This window comes from Elephas maximus, chromosome 15 (genome assembly GCF_024166365.1).
Source record: "Elephas maximus indicus isolate mEleMax1 chromosome 15, mEleMax1 primary haplotype, whole genome shotgun sequence".
NCBI classification, from domain to species: Eukaryota; Metazoa; Chordata; class Mammalia; order Proboscidea; family Elephantidae; genus Elephas; species Elephas maximus.
In genome coordinates, this window is record NC_064833.1 from 56687090 (window position 1) to 56707772 (window position 20683).

General features: G+C 36.7%; 1 protein-coding gene across 1 annotated transcript in view; it reads right to left on the reverse strand.

Annotated features, from left to right (window-relative positions):
- The window catches only part of RALYL (RALY RNA binding protein like), a 441360-nt gene that overhangs the window by 27328 nt on the left and 393349 nt on the right, over positions 1–20683 (reverse strand). Inside the window, exon 7 of the mRNA XM_049854428.1 lies at positions 8011–8183. Coding sequence (XP_049710385.1) covers positions 8011–8183 — 173 coding nt within the window. The remainder of the gene's footprint in view (positions 1–8010; positions 8184–20683) is intronic.

A 20683-nucleotide genomic window follows, 5' to 3' on the forward strand; every position in this document is an offset into this window, starting at 1 on the left:
CAAAATAATTTGTGTCAGACAACCAGACTGTGTTGCATACTGATTCTTTTTTTAGGTACAGGTGGTTGCCAATAAATTTACATGAAATTTATGGGATAATCTTCAAACATCTAGCACTGTGTCAAAGCCCTTTATGACCTGGAGCAGCAAATTCAAAGGGCTTGAAGCAGGAGCATGAATGGTGTGCATGTGGAGGCCAGTCTGGCAGATGAGGGGTGAGTGGGAGAGCACTGGGAGCTGGATGAAGAGGTAACAGGGGCCAGGCTATGCAGGGCTTTGCAGATCATTGTGAAGAGTTATGTTTCTAATCTGAGTGAGGCAAGCAGCTATTGGAAGGTTTTGAACAGAAGAATGACGTGTCCTAGCTTAAGTTTCAACAAGATCAAATTAGCTGCTGTGTGGTGAATAGTCTACAGGAGAGCAAGGGAAGAAGCTGGGATTTATTGCAAAGATCCAGGCAGTAGCTGTGTCTGCTTTTCTTGATGGTCGATGTCATAGGTTTCAGGCCTCAAGCCATGTTGTTCAGGGGTCTAGGTGACAGCTTTCAACCTCGAGCTGGGAAGAGGGGCATCATTCTTTCAGCTTTGATGTGGAACATGGTCTAACTTCTCTGGCACAATGAGACCTGAAAAGAACCTGTACAGGCTTCAACCTCTGGACATTGTATTTTTGGGTGCAAGAGGTAGCCCCAGCATCAGAGAGCAATGTTCTCACACACAGGGCAGTAGTACAGGTTAGGACAAATCTGCGTACTCAAGAAGTGAGCAGGCATCAGGCACAGGAGACTAGTGTAACCAGACAGGTCCCTGAGAATAGGTGAGACACTTCCTGGGGCTCCCTTAGAAAAGTGGGAGAGACTTTGAGCAAGTGACAAGGTATTGCTGCTATGCAGGTGTTCTTTTATTATTAATATAACTGTGACCTAAATTATACCACACTTTGGAAAGACATGAAAACTTTAGTGTTACCAAAATTAAATGAATGATTTTAAGGTTCATCTATATTGTGGCAGGTATCAGGACTTCATTTCTCTTCATGGCAGAGTAGTATTCCATTGTATGTGTATGTACTACATTTTGTTTATCCATTCATCTGTTGATGGACACTTGGGTTATTTCCACCTTCTGGCTACTGTGAATAGTGTTGCATAAAGACTGGTGTACATGTGTGTGTTTGTGTCACTCCTTTCGAGTCTCTTGGGTATATCTTTACAAAAATAAAAAATTAAATGAATGAAGTAAAAGGGGACAATGAAATGAATAATACAAAAAAAGGTACAAATGCAGTACAATGAAAATATACAGACTCAGCAATTTTTAGCTGAATGCCTGTCCTGTGTCAGACACATAGTCTTTTAAGACATTATCTGATTTATTCTTTACAGCAATCCCATTTGAGACACATATTATTATCAGCCCCATTTTACAGTGAAAAATTTGAGGTGAGGACACAATTAAGTAGCTTACACAAAGCCATGGAGACTTAAACTTGCTTTTATCAGGCTGCAGACGGAGATCATGTTTTTGACAACTAGGTCTTCCAGTCTCGGGGAAAAACAATTTTTTCCCAGTGGGCTAGGCAGACTCCTTTAACTAATTAAAAATGATGGAAATCAAAAGAGATGCTCAAGAATAGGAAGTCTGAAATTCTCTTATTAGGAGGAGAACTTATTACAGCAGGATCAGAGCTCTGAAGAGGCAAGATCCCAGGGTGAAAAGCTAGCAGCATAAGTGTCCCCTACCACACCCTTTGCTTCACAGCAAAAGCTGTGACCACGTTCCATTTCTGTGGCCTGTTGAGAACAGCTAGTCAATTAGCTGTGCATGACCCTGGCCGTTCCTACCTTAGCAGCAGGAGACCCAGATCAGGTCACTGGCACTTTGTTTATCCTATCCCTACCTCCACCCAAATTATGAAACTGATTTCTTTATGCCTTCCATATCTGTTCTCAGGGGACAGGGACAACAACCTATGATGAACTCCAAACATGCCCAAATCAAGAAGGTTATAAACTTTCTTGCTTCCTAATGGTTTATTTGTTGTTGCTGTTGTTAGTTGCCGTTGAGTTGGCGCTGATTCATGGTGACCTTATGTATAATTTATACCTCCATTTCAGCTGGCACTACCTTTGGGGAAAGCATCTCACAAGTTCTTGTTTGTCTTCTAGCTGGTGTTCAACGCAAATGATGACAATAAAAAGAGATAGAAGTAAGGTTGGTAAGAGAAATCATCTGGGTGGAAAATTTCATTAGGAAAGGAACAAAAAGTTTCAAAAAGAAGGCGACATTGTCGGTCTTGTTCATAAAGAAAGACTGAGAATATTGATCAGAACGCGCCATGCATTCCAGTTTTTCATTGGTGTCTCAGAATGCTTGCTTCAAGTTCTCTTCTACTTGTAGGATTGGATTTGTGGTGCAGACCTTCCCTGTGTGCGTAGAAATTCAATAGCCTGAAAGCCCAAGTGATGCACGCCTTTGTTGAATGTATTGTTAAACGCTGAAAGATGTATTACAACACGGTACTCAGCTTGAATGCAGAGGTATTACACAATCCGGCTAGGTAGTCTACTGTGGATTCTTACCAGATTTGCCTGATTTGATTGTGTGCAGTCAGCAAAAGCAAAAGTAATTACAAGTACAAACCAAAAGATCTCAAATTCCCTTTAATCTATTTAAATGTTTTTCTTGACTACAGTTTCCTTTGGGCATTCATGGTTTAGCTCTGTGCTTTCAAACCTCAGCCTCCAAAATATACAGATTTCTGGGCCTCTTCCCCAGATAAACTGTATTATTAGGTCTGGGTTGGGGCCTAACAATCTACAATTACAGCAAGGATCGCAGGTATTTGGATACACGTTGGCCAGGAACTTCACTTTGGAAAATACTGAGTTAGCTAGCCTCTCTCAGGCTCCATAATGCATCTGGCAGCTTCGTAATGTCTGAAAATGTACACAGGAGCCCTCTTTTCTCATATACCCCAGGGAAAGTTCATTTGTCTTTTTGAATTAACAGGGTACTAAGCACTTACTTTTGTATACTATTTCTACTATGGCACCAATCACTTTTAATTTTCGATTATGTAGTTTTGTGTAAAATGAGACTATGCCTTTAGTGAATATGAGTAAAGAGAAGAAAAGAGCTTCTAGTAGTTTTAAAAAATATCTTTCTTGCTTGATCTCTCTCTCTCTTTAACATCTAGCTGGTGCCCTGGTAGAGCAGTTGTTAAGGACTGTGCTGCCAAAAGGTCGGCAGTTTGAATCCACCAGCTACTCCTTGGAAACCCTATTTGGCATTTCTACTCTGTCTTGGTGGGTTTTTTACTCTGTCTTATAGGGTTGCTATGAGTTGGAATCGACTTGACCGCAATGGGTTTGATTTTTGGTATCATCTAGCCATGGGATGTCTAATGCATTTGGGTTTTAAATACATTTTCCATAAAGTAATTTGAGGACAATGATTTGAATATACCTTCCTCTACTTTAGGACGTATTATTTCTTCAATTTGCCATACTTTGAGACAAAGTTCCAGTCCCATTTCTGCAAAAAAAGTCTTTATTGACCATCAAAGCTTATATGATTTTCCCTCTGTAAACTAGATCTCTCATATGGTCCTTGACCATATTTGGCTTTGTATTTTTATCTGTGTCATTTATCCTCAATTAAATTTTTTCCTTCCTTATTTATTCCAATAGCAAAAATATCAGTACCATGCAATTAGAGGTCAGTCAGTAAACGGATTTATTCAGAATTAAGAGGAAGGCGGTGTTTTGATAGTATAAGTATCAGTACATAGAGTTCAATTCTGAAATAAATTCAAATCTTGATTTCTACGTAGTAATGAAATATATATTGTGTGGTGTGCTGTCAATTCTGACTCATAGTGACCCTACAGAACAAGGTAGAACTTCCCCAGGGGGTTTGCTAGGCTGTGCTCATGCCTGAAGCTTTTCACATGCTCCACAAAGGGATCCACCACTTACTAGATGTCCCACCAGTTCATTTTGCTGTATCTCCCTTGGTTCAGATCCAATTCTGGTTTCCTGCTCATTCTTTTGGACTGGCATTCTGGATTTTCCTTGACCAGTCACTGGACATGGATTTCAGCTCTTCCTGCTTCCTGACGCATGTGTTAAAAACCTAAATGTGTATCCCTGCAGTTCAAATCTATCATGCCCTTCATTATGGCACATAGGAATTGTGTGCTTCTAATTTATCTTTTGAAAATCAAGGGTGATTTGGTTCATATGGTCTAGGAAGGAAGAAAAAGTGGATATTAGACTAGGGAATTTTCTTTTGGCAATCACTAGGAGGAAGCCATGATTGTCCATATAGATTGCTAGGACTTAGTGTTAAAACCATTCCCATTCATTATTGTTCAAGTCTTAGAAACAAAATGAAATACGAGATAGGATTTAATTCTTTTATCTCCCTAAACTTCCAATTGTAATGCAAGGGTTGTGAGAGAAAACCTGAGCACCTCCAGGCAGCTGTAGTTCTAATCAGTTACCTTCTGCATGCTTAGAGCAGAAACCAGACACCACTGTTAGGATTTATTCCCTTGGCTGCAAAATCAGGGAGGTCAAACAAAAAGAATTTAAGAAATTTTTGGTCTAACCTTCCTATTTTGCAAATATGAAAGATGAGACTCAGGGAAGTTATTTATTTAAGGTAATTCAGTTGAGTAATGACAGGTCTGGGTACTGGGTAGTGACAGATCTGGAATTAAAATTGGTTATGCTCTCTATTTCAAGACAGACTTTTGGTAACTGTCTTACTTTCTTATTTCTTATACAATTTTCTGAATGATATCATGCCCATGTAGATGACCCATCCTACATCTGAGCCTCTCAGTTCCTTGAACATTTTATCTATGATGACCTTTGCTCTGATCCTGCTTCCATTACCCACTCCATGGACCTTCTGATCACCCACAGCTGTCACACCTCTGAAATACTTGTCTGTAAACACAACCTCCATTTTTCTCTTATTCATTTAGTCCCACTTTCTCTGATCCCTAACTTCATAGATATTTGTATTCCTTTCATGCCTCTATTTTCTCCTTCTCAGTGCTCTCCTGTGTTCCCTTTCTTCCCTGCTAAGGTTAGGTTCCATGACTCATCTGGTCAGCCACTCTTTTTACTATAGCCCCAACTCCATTTATTGTTTTCTTTGCTCTTATCTGACAAAAATCCAACTCTGAACCGGTCACTTGTTTGCTTTCTCCATGTTTCCACCAGGGCTGATAAAAGCCAATGGAGAAAATTCCAGAGGTGGACAGATGGATGCCTCATACATAGCATTGGTTTTCAAAGGGTGGTCTCCAGACCAGCAGCATCAACATGACTTGGGATCTTGTTAGAAAAGCAAATTATTGAACCCTATTCAGACCTACTAAATCAGAAACTCTCAGAATGAGACCTAGAAATCTGTGTTTTTACAAGTCTTCCAGGTAATTCGGATGCACACTAAAGTTTGCAAACACACTGCTCTACTAATACTTGGTCTCTAACCTCAATTGCCTAGTCTCACTAACTGCCAGTCTTTATATTTTTCATATTAACTTCTTCAAATATTCTTCATTTTACTCAGATCTGTGATGCTGCCTAGCCCTCCTCACTCCCTACAGGTGATCACAGCTCTGGCTTTCTATAGTTTTGTGCTTGAACTCTCCCAAACTCCTGCCTCCAAATATTCAGACTACTATGTCAGTTTTAGTGGAAGAGTGTTCCTCTTCAGTCTAAGGTCAGTCCCTATACCTGTGCTTTAGATGTCTTTCCTCTCAGCATCTGGAGTTTTCCTTTCTCATCGCTACTGTCATTTTCCACCTACTCTCATCACAATTTACATTGACACACTTGGAAATTTTGATTCTAAGTGTGATGAAATGCTTTGTAGAATTTTAAGCAAGAGAATGGAATTATCTGATGTATACTTTAGAAAGATTTTTACCCCTTTTCTGGGCACGATAAGCAGTATGGAGATTATTGAATAGACTGATGAGAGAAAATAGTGGCTCAGGCCAAGGTAATTTTAATGGAGGTGTATCTATTTTTGGGCTATGCTTTGTAGATACGAGTATCAGGGGGAAAAAATAACCAAAGATAAATCTTAGGGTTTTTTTTTTTTTGGTGTTAGCAACTGTGATGCTATTTAGCAGAATGAGGAAGACTGAGGGAGGAATAAGATGGCTGGAAAAAAATCAAGAACGTTTCTGACCATGTTAAGTTTCAACTGTTTATTGAAAATCTATGTGGAGACAGACAGTTGAATACTTGAGTCTCAAGTTCCAAGAAGAGGTCAGGAATAAAACATAGATTTGGGAATCTTTGGCCTATAGATAATATTTAAAGCTATGGTATTTGATGAAATCACCTTGAAAAAATGTTTAGCTAGAGAAGAGAAGGTGGCTTATGTACTCCAACATTGAGAGTGGAAGTATGGAGGGGAAGTGTTTAGCATAGGAAACCGAGGAGAAATTGGTGAGATAGGAGAATTTCTCAGAAGAAGGGAGAGGTCAGCTATATTAAATTCAGCTGAAAAGTCATAGAATAAGAACAAAGAGGTAGCCATTGGAAATAGTAACATGGAGGCCTTTGGAGACCTCTACAAGAGCAGTCACAGTGGGGTGGTGAAAAGAGTCTGGCTAGAATGGATTGAGGAAAGCACATTGTCGAATTAAAGTCCTGCCTATGGAAAAACTGAGAAACTTGTTAGTTCTTCATTCTAGGCACTGTTCAACAGATTTCTGAAATCAATACAATTCTAAAAACAGGTACTCAAGTCCCTTAAATCTATGCAGATTTTTGTGGGGATGGAGGGGGTGGTGGTGCTAAATGCTCATGTTGGAAAGGTTTAAATGAAGGTGTTACGTAATCTAAACAGAGCCAAAACGTTAAAAGTCAATATAGAATTTCATAAAATTAAGCTTTCTTTGAAACTATTAAGTAAAATAAAAAGCATAACCATCACAATGAAATTAAGTAACAGTTTTTTATATATACTAGTATATTTGAACCTGATATACTTGGGGATAAGCCAAATTTGATATATGTCCATAGATATTTGAGAGTTGGCAACACATGCACACACATACATTCTTTCCCTTTCACCATTTCCATTTGTCAGCCCCTTTAAGATAGTATACTTAATTTCATGGTTGATAAAATATGAGAATTAACCTCCTCAGCAGCATATATTTATCTTATCCCTGGTGTGGTTATGCAGGAAAGGACATTTGGAAATGAGAAATACCATGATTACAACATTGGGAAAAGAAAGCATTTAAAAAATCAAATCTCTGCTAAATTTCCAAATGGACTAAACTGAACATCAAACATCACAGGCACTGAAAATGGTGGCCTGGTCGCACACCAAAGAGTCCTCACAGGGGCTGGCTGTAGAAAAAACTGCTGGCTGTACAGTGAGTAGCGAATAGAACTATCAAATAAGTGAGGAATCTTTGTATCTTCTAGTAAATGTTCATGTTGCCAAGATACTATACACATGTTACAGTTTACTTGTAATTGCACAAACACAGGGTTCCTTTCATGATGAAGCATTTGTGAATGAGAATCTTTCTTTTAGGACTTTAGTGACACCTATTCCATATGTGGAAACCCTGATGGCATAGTGGTTAAGAACTATGGCTGCTAACCAAAAGGCCGGCAGTTCAAATCCACCAGGCGCTCCTTGGAAACCCTATGCGGCAGTTCTACTCTGTCCTATAGGGTCGTTATGGGTCTGAACTGACTTCATGGCAACGGGTTTGGTTTTTTAGGTTTAGCCCATATGTAATATTTCTACTATTCTTTTGTTCACTCCCCCATATTTTCATTTAGCATAAAAAAATTGAGCACTTATTCTGTGCAAGGCACTGTGTTGGTGTTGTCTTAAATATATGTATATGAGAAATAAGCCCCAAATGATTTAATCCTTATTTTAGAATGGATGAGTTGCTGACATGTTAATGCTGTTATCCAAAGGGTATGGACACCAAATGTTTAGTTCCTACCAGCTCATGACCCCCATCTTCATCGAAGTCCTCCTCTATCCCATCAGTCATCTCTTCTCCATCCGCATCTGGCCCTCCTTCAGCAGGCTCCTCTGTAGAGTGATCTGCATTCTCTGATACACATTCGTCCTGGATCAGCTCTATACTCTCTTCCAATTGCTTCTTCTGAGCTTCTGGGGGGAAAAAGCAAATGACTACTACCTTGGGTTGCTCATGAACTATTTGGATAAACTATGAAAAAAACAGTTCATGAAAATGTAAACCCTGTGTACTGTTCAGGGTATGAAGCAGGTAAGGTAATATTATGTTTTCAGTTTAATTTATTTAATCATGTAAATTATGTACATATATCTATGTACATTTAAAAGTAAGTATATTCCTTTTTAATGGAATTAACAAAAGTTAGGAAATCTAGACAGAAAAAAAAAAGATGGAAGTATTATATAAATAAATCAAGCTTTACATAAACGGATTGGTCTTTCTGGTTAGTTTATTTTACATATAGTCCTTCATAAAAAGGATGTTCTGTCTGAGGGAAAACACGACAAAAACAAAGGGCAAAAAATCAGATATTTAACATAGAAATAGTCACTCAAGGAAGGTGGATGAAATAACCTAATTGACAAGTTCAACACTAACCGAAAAAGTCAAAGAAAAGCTCACAGAAGAAAAAAGTAAAAAAGGGATATATTGTCTTTCAGAAGAAATGTCTGTTGGAACAATCCTTTGAAAATTTAAAGGTTAAGTTCTTTAGATGTTGCTAGTGTGATGGTTAAGAGCATAAACTCTGGTGTTAAACACCCTGAGTTCAATGTTGAGCTTCGCCACTTACTAGCCTTGTGACACTGTGCAAAGCTGAAATAATCAACTTTCCTTGTGTCTCAGTTTTGTCATCTACACAATGAGGCTAACTACTTCCTAACTTTCAGGGTTCTGAGTGGTAAATCAAAATGTTTAGTATAGTGACTTGCAATTAATAAGTGCTCAATTTTTTTTTTTTCAATAAATGAAGCTATATTCTACGTTAATAGACTTTCCTCTAATTGCCAGGATCTGTGCACTCCATTTACAGAAACCTACCCCAATAACAATTCTGTCAATAACGTAGTAACTATTTCCCCTAGTGCAAATGTCAAGAAGCACTGGATAGTGAATAACTGAGATCATCTTATGTGCATGCTTCTCTAACTTATTCCCATATTGTTAACGACTATCTCAAAAGCTGAGCAGTTTTTGCTGATTTTGATTATTGTTAATATATTTTATCAGGTGGTTATGCCATCATTTGAGTTGGGTTTTAAAATGTTATATTTTGAGCTTATTTATTTATATTTTGTGGCAGTAAAAGATATTATACAGGCAGTCCCCAGATTACAAATGAATTCTATTCCTAAGCCTGTCTTTAAGTTGAATTTATATGTAAGTTGGAAAAGTTAGGTACAGTTTGTATCTAACGTCAGTTAGTCAAATGTTTGTCTTAGTATACAGAATATAGTGTACCCTTCTGTGCATGAAAAACATTAAAAAAACACTTCCAGATACACTAAAACATCTTTAACATAATAATACAATAATAATAATAATGTTTTGAAGTGTGTCACAAAGTAGTGCCTATTTGTTACTATGAACCATTATATGTACCTCAAATTTTTAATATAATAGGCTTTATGGGTTGGTTCATAACTACGGGTTGTACGTAAGTCAGGTGTTTGTAAACCTGAGACTGTATAGAGCCATAAGATTTTGGGGGTATTCATTACTGTTCTTTTTCATAATGTGTGTTAAAAGGAAAATAAGTATTGCTATATACATTTTGGCTCAGCAGAAAACTTTTTAAAGCTACCTTGTAAATCAACAAGCTGTGATAAATAAATGGTGCATAAATATGGAGATATCCTTACCTACAAATTCTTTAAAATTTTAAGACTAGTAAAATCTCTATGTAAATGTGTGTCTACATGTTTTTGCATTTTAATTCTCCAAAAATAAAATTTATATATTGAAAATAAGACTGATTATAGGGACATTCCTAGTCCTGCTGTCAGAGGACAGAATTCTAGTTCTAGCTCAGAGGAATCACACACGCTGGGCTTGAATCTAAGCTTTGGTCACTTGGTCAGGTCACTTAGACTCATTAAGTCATCCTTTCCTCATATATATATATATATATAACAAACTCATTGCCATTGAGTTGATTCTGACTCATAGCGACCCTATAGGACAGAGTAGAACTGCCCCATAGAGTTTCCAAGGAGTACCTGGTGGATTTGAACCACTGACCTTTTGGTTAGCAGATGAAGCTCTTAACCATTATGCCACCAGGGTTTCCATATATATATACATAAAACCCAGTGCCGTCGAGTCGAATATATACATATATATTCGACTCGACGGCAGTGGAAGATATATATATATAAAGCAATGGTAATAGTACCTACCTCTGGGTTTTGCTGTGAGGATTAACAGATTTTAACAGAGTTTATATTTGGGAAATGTTTTGCAAACTATAAAGAACTATATAAATGTTTTTATTTTTAATTTTATTGTGCTTTAGATGAAAGTTTACAGCACAAATGAGCTTCTCATTAAAAAATTTATACACAAATTGTTTTGTGACATTGACCCTAATCCTTGCAATGTGTCAGCACTCTCCCCCTTTCCACCTGGGGTTCCCCGTGTCTATTCATCCAGGTTTCCTGTCCCTTTCTGCCTTTTTGTCTTTGCTTTTGGGCAGGTGTTGCCCATTTGGTCTTACATACCTGATTGAACTAAGATGCACATTCCTTACGTGTGTTATTGTTTGTTTTACAGGCCGGTCTAATCTTTGGTTGCATGGTAGACTTGGGGAGTGGCTTCAGCTCTGAGTTAGCAGGGTGTCCAGGGACTATAGTGTCGGAGGTTTACATAAATGTGTTTTATTGCATACAAAGGAGACAGTACGATCTTCACTGAGTATGTCAAAACAACAAAAATAATAATTATTTGAAAATGATAATTAAATAACATAATTTTCTATACTTGCCAGGTTCTGTATACTCCATTTACAGAAACTGCCAGGATGAGAATTATGCCAAAAGCCTCACTGGCCAATGTTGCTACTTAGAAGCCACTGAGGAAGTGAGCACCGAGCAAGAAGCCTGGCGAATTTGGGGGATAACAGTGAAAAAACTTCTGGGGCTAAGGTTTTGTTTCAGAGGAGGAAATGGGTTGGTAGAGCCAACCAAGGCTAAAAAATTACTATCAGTCTCTTTAAATAGCCAAAACCTAGACTGTTTTTCTTCACATTTATTTCACATATGTAGATAAAAAAAATACAACCTATATATTCCTTGATTTTTTTCTATGAATTTATTAACTTCAGGTTTCTCCATATAACTAATGTATATATGAGGGTACTGATGGCAGCAAACAAGGTAGCATATGTTTTTCCTTTTCTCTGATGTCTACATAACTATTAACGTAAAAAAATCTTAAGTCTATATAGTAGTATTTAAAATTTAACCAAGTGTTTTTTTTTCCCCCTAAATTTAGATAATTATCATCCAAATTAAGTCAGGAAATAATGAGTTAAAGAAGAAAAATGGTTTAATCTGGAAAAGGTGACCCAGGTACATGGATTAAAAGGGAGACAAAGTGAGCAAGAGATGTAGACCCAAAACACCTTCAATTAAAGTGCTACTGAAAATTGCTAAATTTGACCCACCTTCCTCCCACATTATTGCCCTCTATAATTCTAGACCTTTGTCTTAGGCTGAACCACACACACCTGTGATCAACACCCACTGAGAGCTGTGATGAGCACTATAGTTTGAGCACTGAAAAAACTTGAATCTGATGTTAACTCCACCTCATACCTGGCTGCCTACTATTGCTGATGTTTTGGCTCTCACCATGGATTTGGCTCTTCTGGTTTTAAGCCTTCATTCTTTCTCCTAAGAGTGGTTTTATATTTATCTCCTAGCCCCCTAACTTCTAGCCAATCTAGGTCACCATGCTCTTCATTCAAAATGTCGTGGCTCTTAATACCTGGTTTTGGTATCTCAAGAAAAAGAGGGAATGGAGGTTTGGAACTGAACAATTATTATTCTAAATAATGAAAAAACATCCCAAATCTTACAACTTTTACTAAATCCAAAACTTTCTCAATTTTAGGTCATTGTGTTTACCCTTTTGTTATGACACAAAAATAAACTTTTGCTTAAGATTGATGTTACAGTGGGAATTCTTTCATTTTGCCTGGTATATCCATTTCTTCTCTAATGAATTCAGAAATATGTGCTCTCTAAGAACTTACACTTTTTGATGTTGAAGGTATTATAATATATATATATTTTTCTCTATAAAATCTCTGGTCAAAGAAGCATAGTAGATTTTCAAGGAACCGGTATAGGGCAAGACTTTAAAGATGTGCAGTTCCACTCTCATCTGGCTCTGTGTATCCATTTGCTCCAATTATCTTTGGAATCCGAGCCGACGTTCCTGATCCTCCCAGCTGAATGTGATCCCTGTCTCCTTTGATCAGTCAACGACCTGATCAAATGCTGTCTTATAGTTAGTTGTACTGTTGTCTTATCCTTTTCTCATTAGTCTTTACATTTCCTGGAAATTTGAGCCATTGTCTCACAAGGCCATTGTCACACTCAAAGGGGATAATATAGCTGGCAATTCTTTATGAACTGAAAAGCACAATTCAACTCAAACAGTTATCAAGAAACATTTCGATGTGTTCTGCAACCCTCACTTAATGCATTACACGTAGAAGAGATAACATAAAGTGTTGGAAAGGATATAGGATTTGGGATTCATGCTTCTGCTAATTACTAGACACATTAACTGTACTTTTCTTCTCTAAAATATGGGCTTAAAATAACACCTCCTTCAGAGAGTTGCTGTATGCTCAAATGAGGAACAAGAGGTGAATGTTTTTAAACTGTAAAAGCCATGGAAACATGTTATCATAAAAGGCTCAAAATATTTCTTGAATTGAATCTATATTGATTACCCAGTTACTACAAACTGCCCATTTCAAAATCATTCATCACTAATGATTATTAAGAATCATATGCTACTAAGATAACTTTGGCTTTGACATGGCCTCTTCATTTCTATGTTTAGGCAAACATAAGGTTTTAAATTACTTTCTGCTTTTTTGTATTAACATAAAAATACATCTAACTTCTCTGATGGCCTATCCCAAAGGCAGTGTTACGTTACTACAGTACAAAGAAAAAACCTGCAACTTATCTTCATTCGTTCAATCATTAACTTGAAAGGTAAACGCTTGGAAGACATTATCTGGGCTGAGAAAAAGCTTTAATTGCAGTGGAATTGATTCGTAGGAATTTAATGGGAATACAATCACTCTATGTTTTAGTAATATGTAGTCATCACAGACTTTTCTCATCACCTCAATGGGAAATGTTATAATTGTTGAGCAATGACAGATTCCATTAATAAAAGCACACATGAAAGTATATCTTGTTTATTAAGCTGTTGGTTCACAATTTAACAAGCAGTTCTGATTCGGTAATTATTTTGCTGAAATAGAAAGGAACAGAGCAACTCATTCTTTTTTTTTGAATAATTATCCAATTTTACTTCTACTAGAAATGAGTAATATTTTAAATTTATTCTTAACTTCATAATGTTATCTCTACCTGCACAATTCTACTTATCACTTTTTATTGTGAGTGTGTGAGTACATGTGTGTGTGTGCATCCATGTCTCTGCCACTAAAGTCTTTTGGGGCCGAAACATTCATCCATCTTTGCCTCTCTGGCAGCTAACTCAGAGTCTTACAAACAAGTTAAATCCTTGCTGAATATATTTATGAACTATTGTAGAATCAAAGAATGAAAATAAATGTACAGATGTCAAATCCTTTTCATGGAGTCAAAGTGATAGTTCAATTTGGCACCGTGGCGCCAAAACTATGAACCTAAAAAGAAGGTGAGAGAAACCTCCTTGCCACATTCTACATGACAGCTCCTCACCACAAAGTCAAAGCACAATGTGGGGTCTGGGATTTTCTTAGAATAAAGTTGTTCATGTTTCCACTGACAGGTTTCCAAGGGAAAAATAAACCCTGAACATCTTCAAGTGCTTACAGGGAGAAGGACTGCCTTTGAACACTGGCGTCTTTCAGAGTCTTTGCTTACTTCTTTAAGTCAGAGTGATGGATGGCCATAGAGCTTCTTTTGTGTGTAGAGAAGTGAGTTAGTATTAGATCTTTTTTTTTTAAAGAGTAGATTAGGAACTAAAGCATCCACAGTTTATGCTTAAAAGATATATCTACAATCACTTAAATTATGAATTCCAACAGAAAACAAGGTTTACAGTGGATAGAAGTTAGTGAGTGCTTACTAAATACCGACCATGAAACGTTCATTAATTTTAGTTCTGGAAAAATCCTGCAGGGTAGGTCTAGTTATTCATTTTACAGGTGGGGAAAGTGAGGCATAAATAAGTTCAGCAAGGTGCCCACATTGGAATTCCAGCTTAGGGAGGTCTGACTCTATAGTCTGTGATATTTTGTAATACAGCACTAGAAAAAAGGCTTAATTTATTATCAGGATAGTGCTTTGAATATCTTCAGTAACCACAAGACAATTTTAAATTAAAAAATGAAGAAATCCGTTTAATCAGGGGCGCATGTTCTGGTTGAACAATGGCTATCAAAGGAAAAGAGGTGACAAGCAAACAGTGATAGGTAAATATTTCTGCGTAAGGGAAAATGCCTCAGGCTTTAAAAAGCCATGAAAGAAAAGAATTCAGTATTAAATTTCAATCCTTATATTCAACAATTTTTTTTTCTGTACAGCTTGCTTCTACTTCAAAAGGTATATCTGATTCAGAAAACTAGTTAGAATTATTGGGATTTATGTTCAAAGCGCTTTTATTAAATTAAGTTTGCTGCATTGCTACTATCATTAATATAACTCTGAAAATTGGTTGAGCTGGCAGTTAAGCTTTTTGACATGCTGGCTTAATTGCTAGCTAATTGCTAGCTGAATTGTATTTAGCAGATGGTTGGAAACAATGTTGGTACAAAAACAGTCACATTATTCCTTAGAGCTAAGCCAGTGTCCTAGATTCATTGTTTTTGCATACCAGTATAAACTATAGTATAAACAGTATAAACTATAGTTTTTTCTAAAAAAAAACTATAATACCTGTATACATATGAAATCTAACTTAATGATTTCAGCAAATGCCATTAAAAAGATGTAACTTATTATGTATGGTATTACTAACAAACATCAGGAAAGTTACATAGGAGGAATGCTTTCAGATTAAAGTATCAGTAATGTAAGTATACTCTTAGAGAAATAAACCTCACATATTCACAGGGAGTACCTGGATTATTGAGCTAACCACAAATTCAATATAAACAATTAAAAAATTACTATGATGTTCTGTTTTTTTAACTCTCATAATAATTTTAAGGGATAGATAATATTTTCCCCATTTTATAAAACTTATAAATACTTTCCCAAAGTTCATACAGTTAGTATGCGTCTGAACTAAGTTTCTACTGGAATGTAAACCTAGTTCTGTTTTATTCCTAAGTCTGGGGCCTTAGATGTTTTAGTAATGTAAATCTCTTTGCCACAAGGAAGAAGTGGAGAGGATCAACTAAAAGGAGGGTGCAACTTTGAGGTGGAGGAGTGAAGAAAATGTCCTAAAACTGATTTATGGTGATGGTTTTACCACTAGGCTAAGTTACTAAGAAATCATTGCATTTTGTTCTTGAGGTGGTTCAATTTTATAATATGTAAAATACACCTCAATAAGTTTGTTTTTTAAAAAAAAAGGTGAGTGTAACAGTAGATGATGAGGGTTTGGGGTATTGCCAGTAGCATTGGGGGAAAGTAGAGAGAAGGCGTAGAGTAAGAGGAGATTTCATTTACCAAAGACAAGATTTGGCAACGCTGGATACGAAAGGAATAGACGATGATGTTGAGATTTGCAATTTCGCCACCAGATTTCCCTAATGGTGATGTGACTGAGATAGGACTCACAGAAGAGCATAGTTGGATGGAAGAGTAGGGAGAAACATAATAAGTTCAATTTGAAAAGATTGTGATTGACTTAACAGGCATATCCATGGGAAGCTCTCCAGTAATTTGGAAAAATCTTGATCTAGCTGCTAAGAAACAACTCAATCTCCACCCTTTCCCTTACATTTAGTTTTAAAGAGCCAAATATTCCCATAAGCCTGTTATGAAAAACACCAGTGTTCTGTTTCTGCCCCTTCACGGTTCCCAGCTCTCCTCAAAGGCTTTCCACTCCTTTAGATGATCCTTTCAAATATTTGCCCTCGGATCTCTAAATAACACGTTTGTATTGCTACTTCTTGATCAGTTTTATTCACTAGGTTGGCATCATCCTTAGGAGGCTGAGGATTCAGTTTCTGTCACAGGCCCTACTCACTCACTTCCCACCTCCCTGAGACTTACATTGTGAATTGAGTTAGAGCAATATTCAGCGTTGACATAATTTATAACTATGCAAATACGTTGCACAACTAAGCTGTCAGTGTACAAGGATTAATTTTTGTTTCCTGCACGATATCTTATTTTCTTTAGACTTAACAGTGTATGGTTGACTTGACGGCAGTGGCAGGCAGTTGCCTTAAGTTGTTGTTTTAATTTAGACCTCTAGTGTCTCTGTGGCACAAACGGTTAAGTGTTTCACCACTAGCTGAAAGGCTGACAGTCCAAACCCATCTTCCTGAAAAACTCTGTCCCAGAACTTTTCACCCATTCTGATGTGAACATATTTCTCTTAAGGTGTCCTGCACATCTCATATTCTGGGATCCTTTTTCCTTTCACCTTTGGATTCCCTGTTTCACGAAAGCTATGCTTTCCCTTTTTTTGGTTTACTTTCTTGTTTTGGTACAATAGCTCCTCCAACACTTTTCAGAGAAAGAGTAAAAAAAAAAAAAAAAAGAAAAAAAAAAAAAAACCCCAAAACAAACCTGTTGCCCGCAAGTCGATTCTGACTCATAGAAGCCCTATAGTAGAGAGCAGCCAAAGGATAATTTTTGGGGGATGATTTTTTGATACCTTGTCTAAAAAATTTTTTTGTCTAAAAATGTCTTAATCTGCCCTCACATTTGATAGTTTTAGGGTGGAAATAATCATCCTTCAGAGTATGTAGGGCATTTTTGATTGCCTTCTAGCTTCCAGTGTGGCTTTTGAAAAGCCTTATGCCATTCTGATTCATGTTCCTTTACAGGGAAACTGTTCTTTCTCACTTTCTTCCTCTCTGTCTTCCTCTGGAAGCTTGTAGGATCTTTTTTTTCTTTTCCCATACCCTGAAATATCACAATGACGTGGTTTAATGTGCACCTATTTTCATGCATTGTTCCAGGTATTTGATGGATTTTTTTTTAATTTTTTAAAATCTGGTTAACTATGTCCTTTATTCTGGGATTTTTTTTTTCTGGAATTATTATTATTATTATTTTTGATGATGTCCCTCCTTTTTCTTTCTGAAATATTCAAATACTCATCCTGTCATTTTTTTATTCTTCCCCTCCTAGTTTCCATCTCTATTTTCTGGAAGAGTTTTTTTTTTTGTCTTCCAAACCTTGTATATAAACCCAAACCAAACCCATTGCTTGTCGAGTCAATTCTGACTCATATCAACCCTACAGGACAGAGTAGAACTACCCCATTGGGTTTCCAAGGAGGGCCTGGTGGTTAGAAGCCATAGCTCTTAACTACTACGCCACCAGGATTTCCCCCTTGTATATATGCTATCATATATAAATTTCTAAGAGCTCTTTTATCTGTTCTTTAAATACTCATTTTTATAATTTCATGTTCTCTTTTTATGAATGTAACATCTTCTCTTATCTCTCTAAGTATTAATGAGTAGATTTTTCTTTTCTTTTTTTTGAATTTTATTCTTCCTGCATAATCCCGTTTCCTTCATTTTGGGGGGTTGAAGGTCTTTGTTTTTCATGTTAAGCGTTTTCTTCTGTCTGTTGATCCTTGTTTGTTTTTTCACATATTAACCATAGTGTACTAAAATGTTTATTGGAAACTTTGTAAGCATACGTGGGGATTGTTTCTACAGCATGATATATTTGACTCTTTCCTTATGTTTTTCCTTTTGGGCTGGTAATGTTCCCAATTGAAGACTCTTCTAGTGCCCTTCCAGTGGTCTGGAAGCTGAGGTAGAGGAGAAGGCTTGGCATGTCTACAATCAGTGTGTCAACTTTCACTTCCCTCCCTATTTATAAATGCTCTCAACACTGCCTGTTGACTCCCAGCCCTGAGATACCCTCTGTTTTAGGTTTTCTAGAGGAAACATCTTCAGTCTTCTGCCAGGAGGGACAGGGATGGTTCCTTGGCCACACATTGGAGAATGGTGATGTAGAAACCTAATAATTTCTTATGCAGACTTTCAGCCCATTTATGCCCCTTCTTCCAGAGGAATCTGATGCCTTCAATTCCTGAGCCTTTTGGTTCTATTGTTAAAGCTGAATTCAGATTTCTTGGATGTGTTGTCAGTTACACTAACCATCTGGTGTCCAGCTTTTATAATTTTTTTCCTATTCTCTTTATCCCTATGGGTTTCTTTATTTATTTGTAATCCCACATTATTTTAATGCAGTTTCAGGAGAGAGCAGACCTTAACTCATGTATTTAATTTATCATTTTTAACTAGAATCATCACCAATTCTGTCTTAACTATCAATGATAGTAGTAAGATATTCAGAACAGAAATAGTAGTCAAGTCATAGGCTGCAGCAGTCTGGAGCTATCTTTTGCATTCTGAGTACCACAACTGGCAGCTGACAAACTATAGAATGCCCGGAGAAGAGATATGACTATGGTTCAATACATAAAACTAAGTTATAAGAGAAGCAGCTGAAGGAATTGGTGTTTATCTAGAGGAAAGAAGTCTTCAAAAATGCTATGATCAAAGTTTAAATGCAACTAAATTGATTATGCATGGGCTGATTATATGACTGTCCAAGGGTTTTGGAGTGGTGAGAATATTATGTCTCTTCAAATACTTAATTGGCCATTTCATTCACAAGGGATTAGGCTTTAAGCTTGGTTTCAGAAGACATAAAAAGGATAAAGAAACTAAAGTGAAAGTGAGGTAAATTTTGCTCAGTTTAAGGAAGAACCTACCACAGTTGTCTCAAGTACAAATGTGAACAGGAACCAAGTAAATAACATAAATGTCTAATGTGGATGGACGAAGATATTAGCAAATGGAAAAGTGCCTGCCATGTGTAAAGTGAGCAGCAATATTGACAAATTTCAATTTTTCAAGAGAAGTCATGTATATTTTGATTTTTAATATTCCATTTTTTGACAAATAATTTAATTAAAAAATTCTATGTCTTATATCAAATATTTTTAAAGGCTGAATTTATCCAATGGCACTCCAGTTCATGACCTCTCTGTATTGCTTAGTTCTAATATTGGATATTATCATTGGAATTGTCTAAGCAAGAACTGGCTGGTCATGTATCAGGCATGCCACTGAAAATAAAGTTGGCTTAGTAATGTCTGTTATGGATTGAATTGTGTCCCCCCAAAATGTGTGTCAACTTGTCTAGGCCATGATTCCCAGTGATTTTCCTATGTGATTTTCCTTTAAATCCTACCTCTATGATGTTAATGAGGGACGATTAGAGGCAGTTATGTTAATGGGCAGGACTCAATCTTCAAGATTAGGTTGTGTCTTAAATCAATATCTTTTGAGATATAAAAGAGAGAAGTGAGCAGAGAGACAGTGGAACCTCATACCACCAAGAAACAAGAGTCAGGAGAATAGCATGTCCTTTGGACCCAGGGTCCCTGTGCTGAGAAGCTCCTCCATCACGGAGGACTGATGACAAAGACCTTCCCCCAGAGCCGACAGAGAGAAGAAGCCTTCCCCTGGAGCTGGCACCCTGAATTCAGATTTCTAGACTTCTAAAGTGTAAGAGAATAAATTTCTCTTTGTTAAAGCCATCCACCTGTGGTATTTCTGTTATAGCAGTTCTAGATAACTAAGACAATGTCTAACTGCCTTTTCACTTCACAGCCTATGCATTAAATTTGAATTATTTAAAAATGTAGTTACCCAAGGAGTAATCGTGCCCAGTGTATGATATCCAGTCTTTACTTTTCTTTCTTGCCCCTTTCACCTTCTTTTGTCATTTAATATCATTGTGAAAACCACATATAACTTGTGCTATTCACCTGTGGTAATTTATATGGAACTCATTTAAAAGAATCAAATACAAATGAGGCACAACCGTAGGCTAAACTGACATTAAGTGTATTTGTTGTTTTCAGTAACTTATGTAATCTGTATATTCCCCCCAAAATTTATTGAGTTATTCAAAGGAAAAAATTCACACAAATCATAACTTTAAAAGCTGTAATATACATTTGAGGCCATAATTCATTTTTTTAGTTTACATTGAGGGGCTTGAGACCTAGAAAAGCTAAATGACTTGCCAAATCATGCCGTCTGTAGTACATGATATTAAGGAGAGTTAGAAAGGGAATAGAAGACATGATCTAGTTCTTAGGAAGCTTATAACCACAATGTAAGAGACAAGATACCACACAAACATCTATTAAAAGTAATAAGTAATTTAAAGTTTAGAGAATATTTTGCTGTGATGATTTCTGATAGCTTGGGAATTCACTT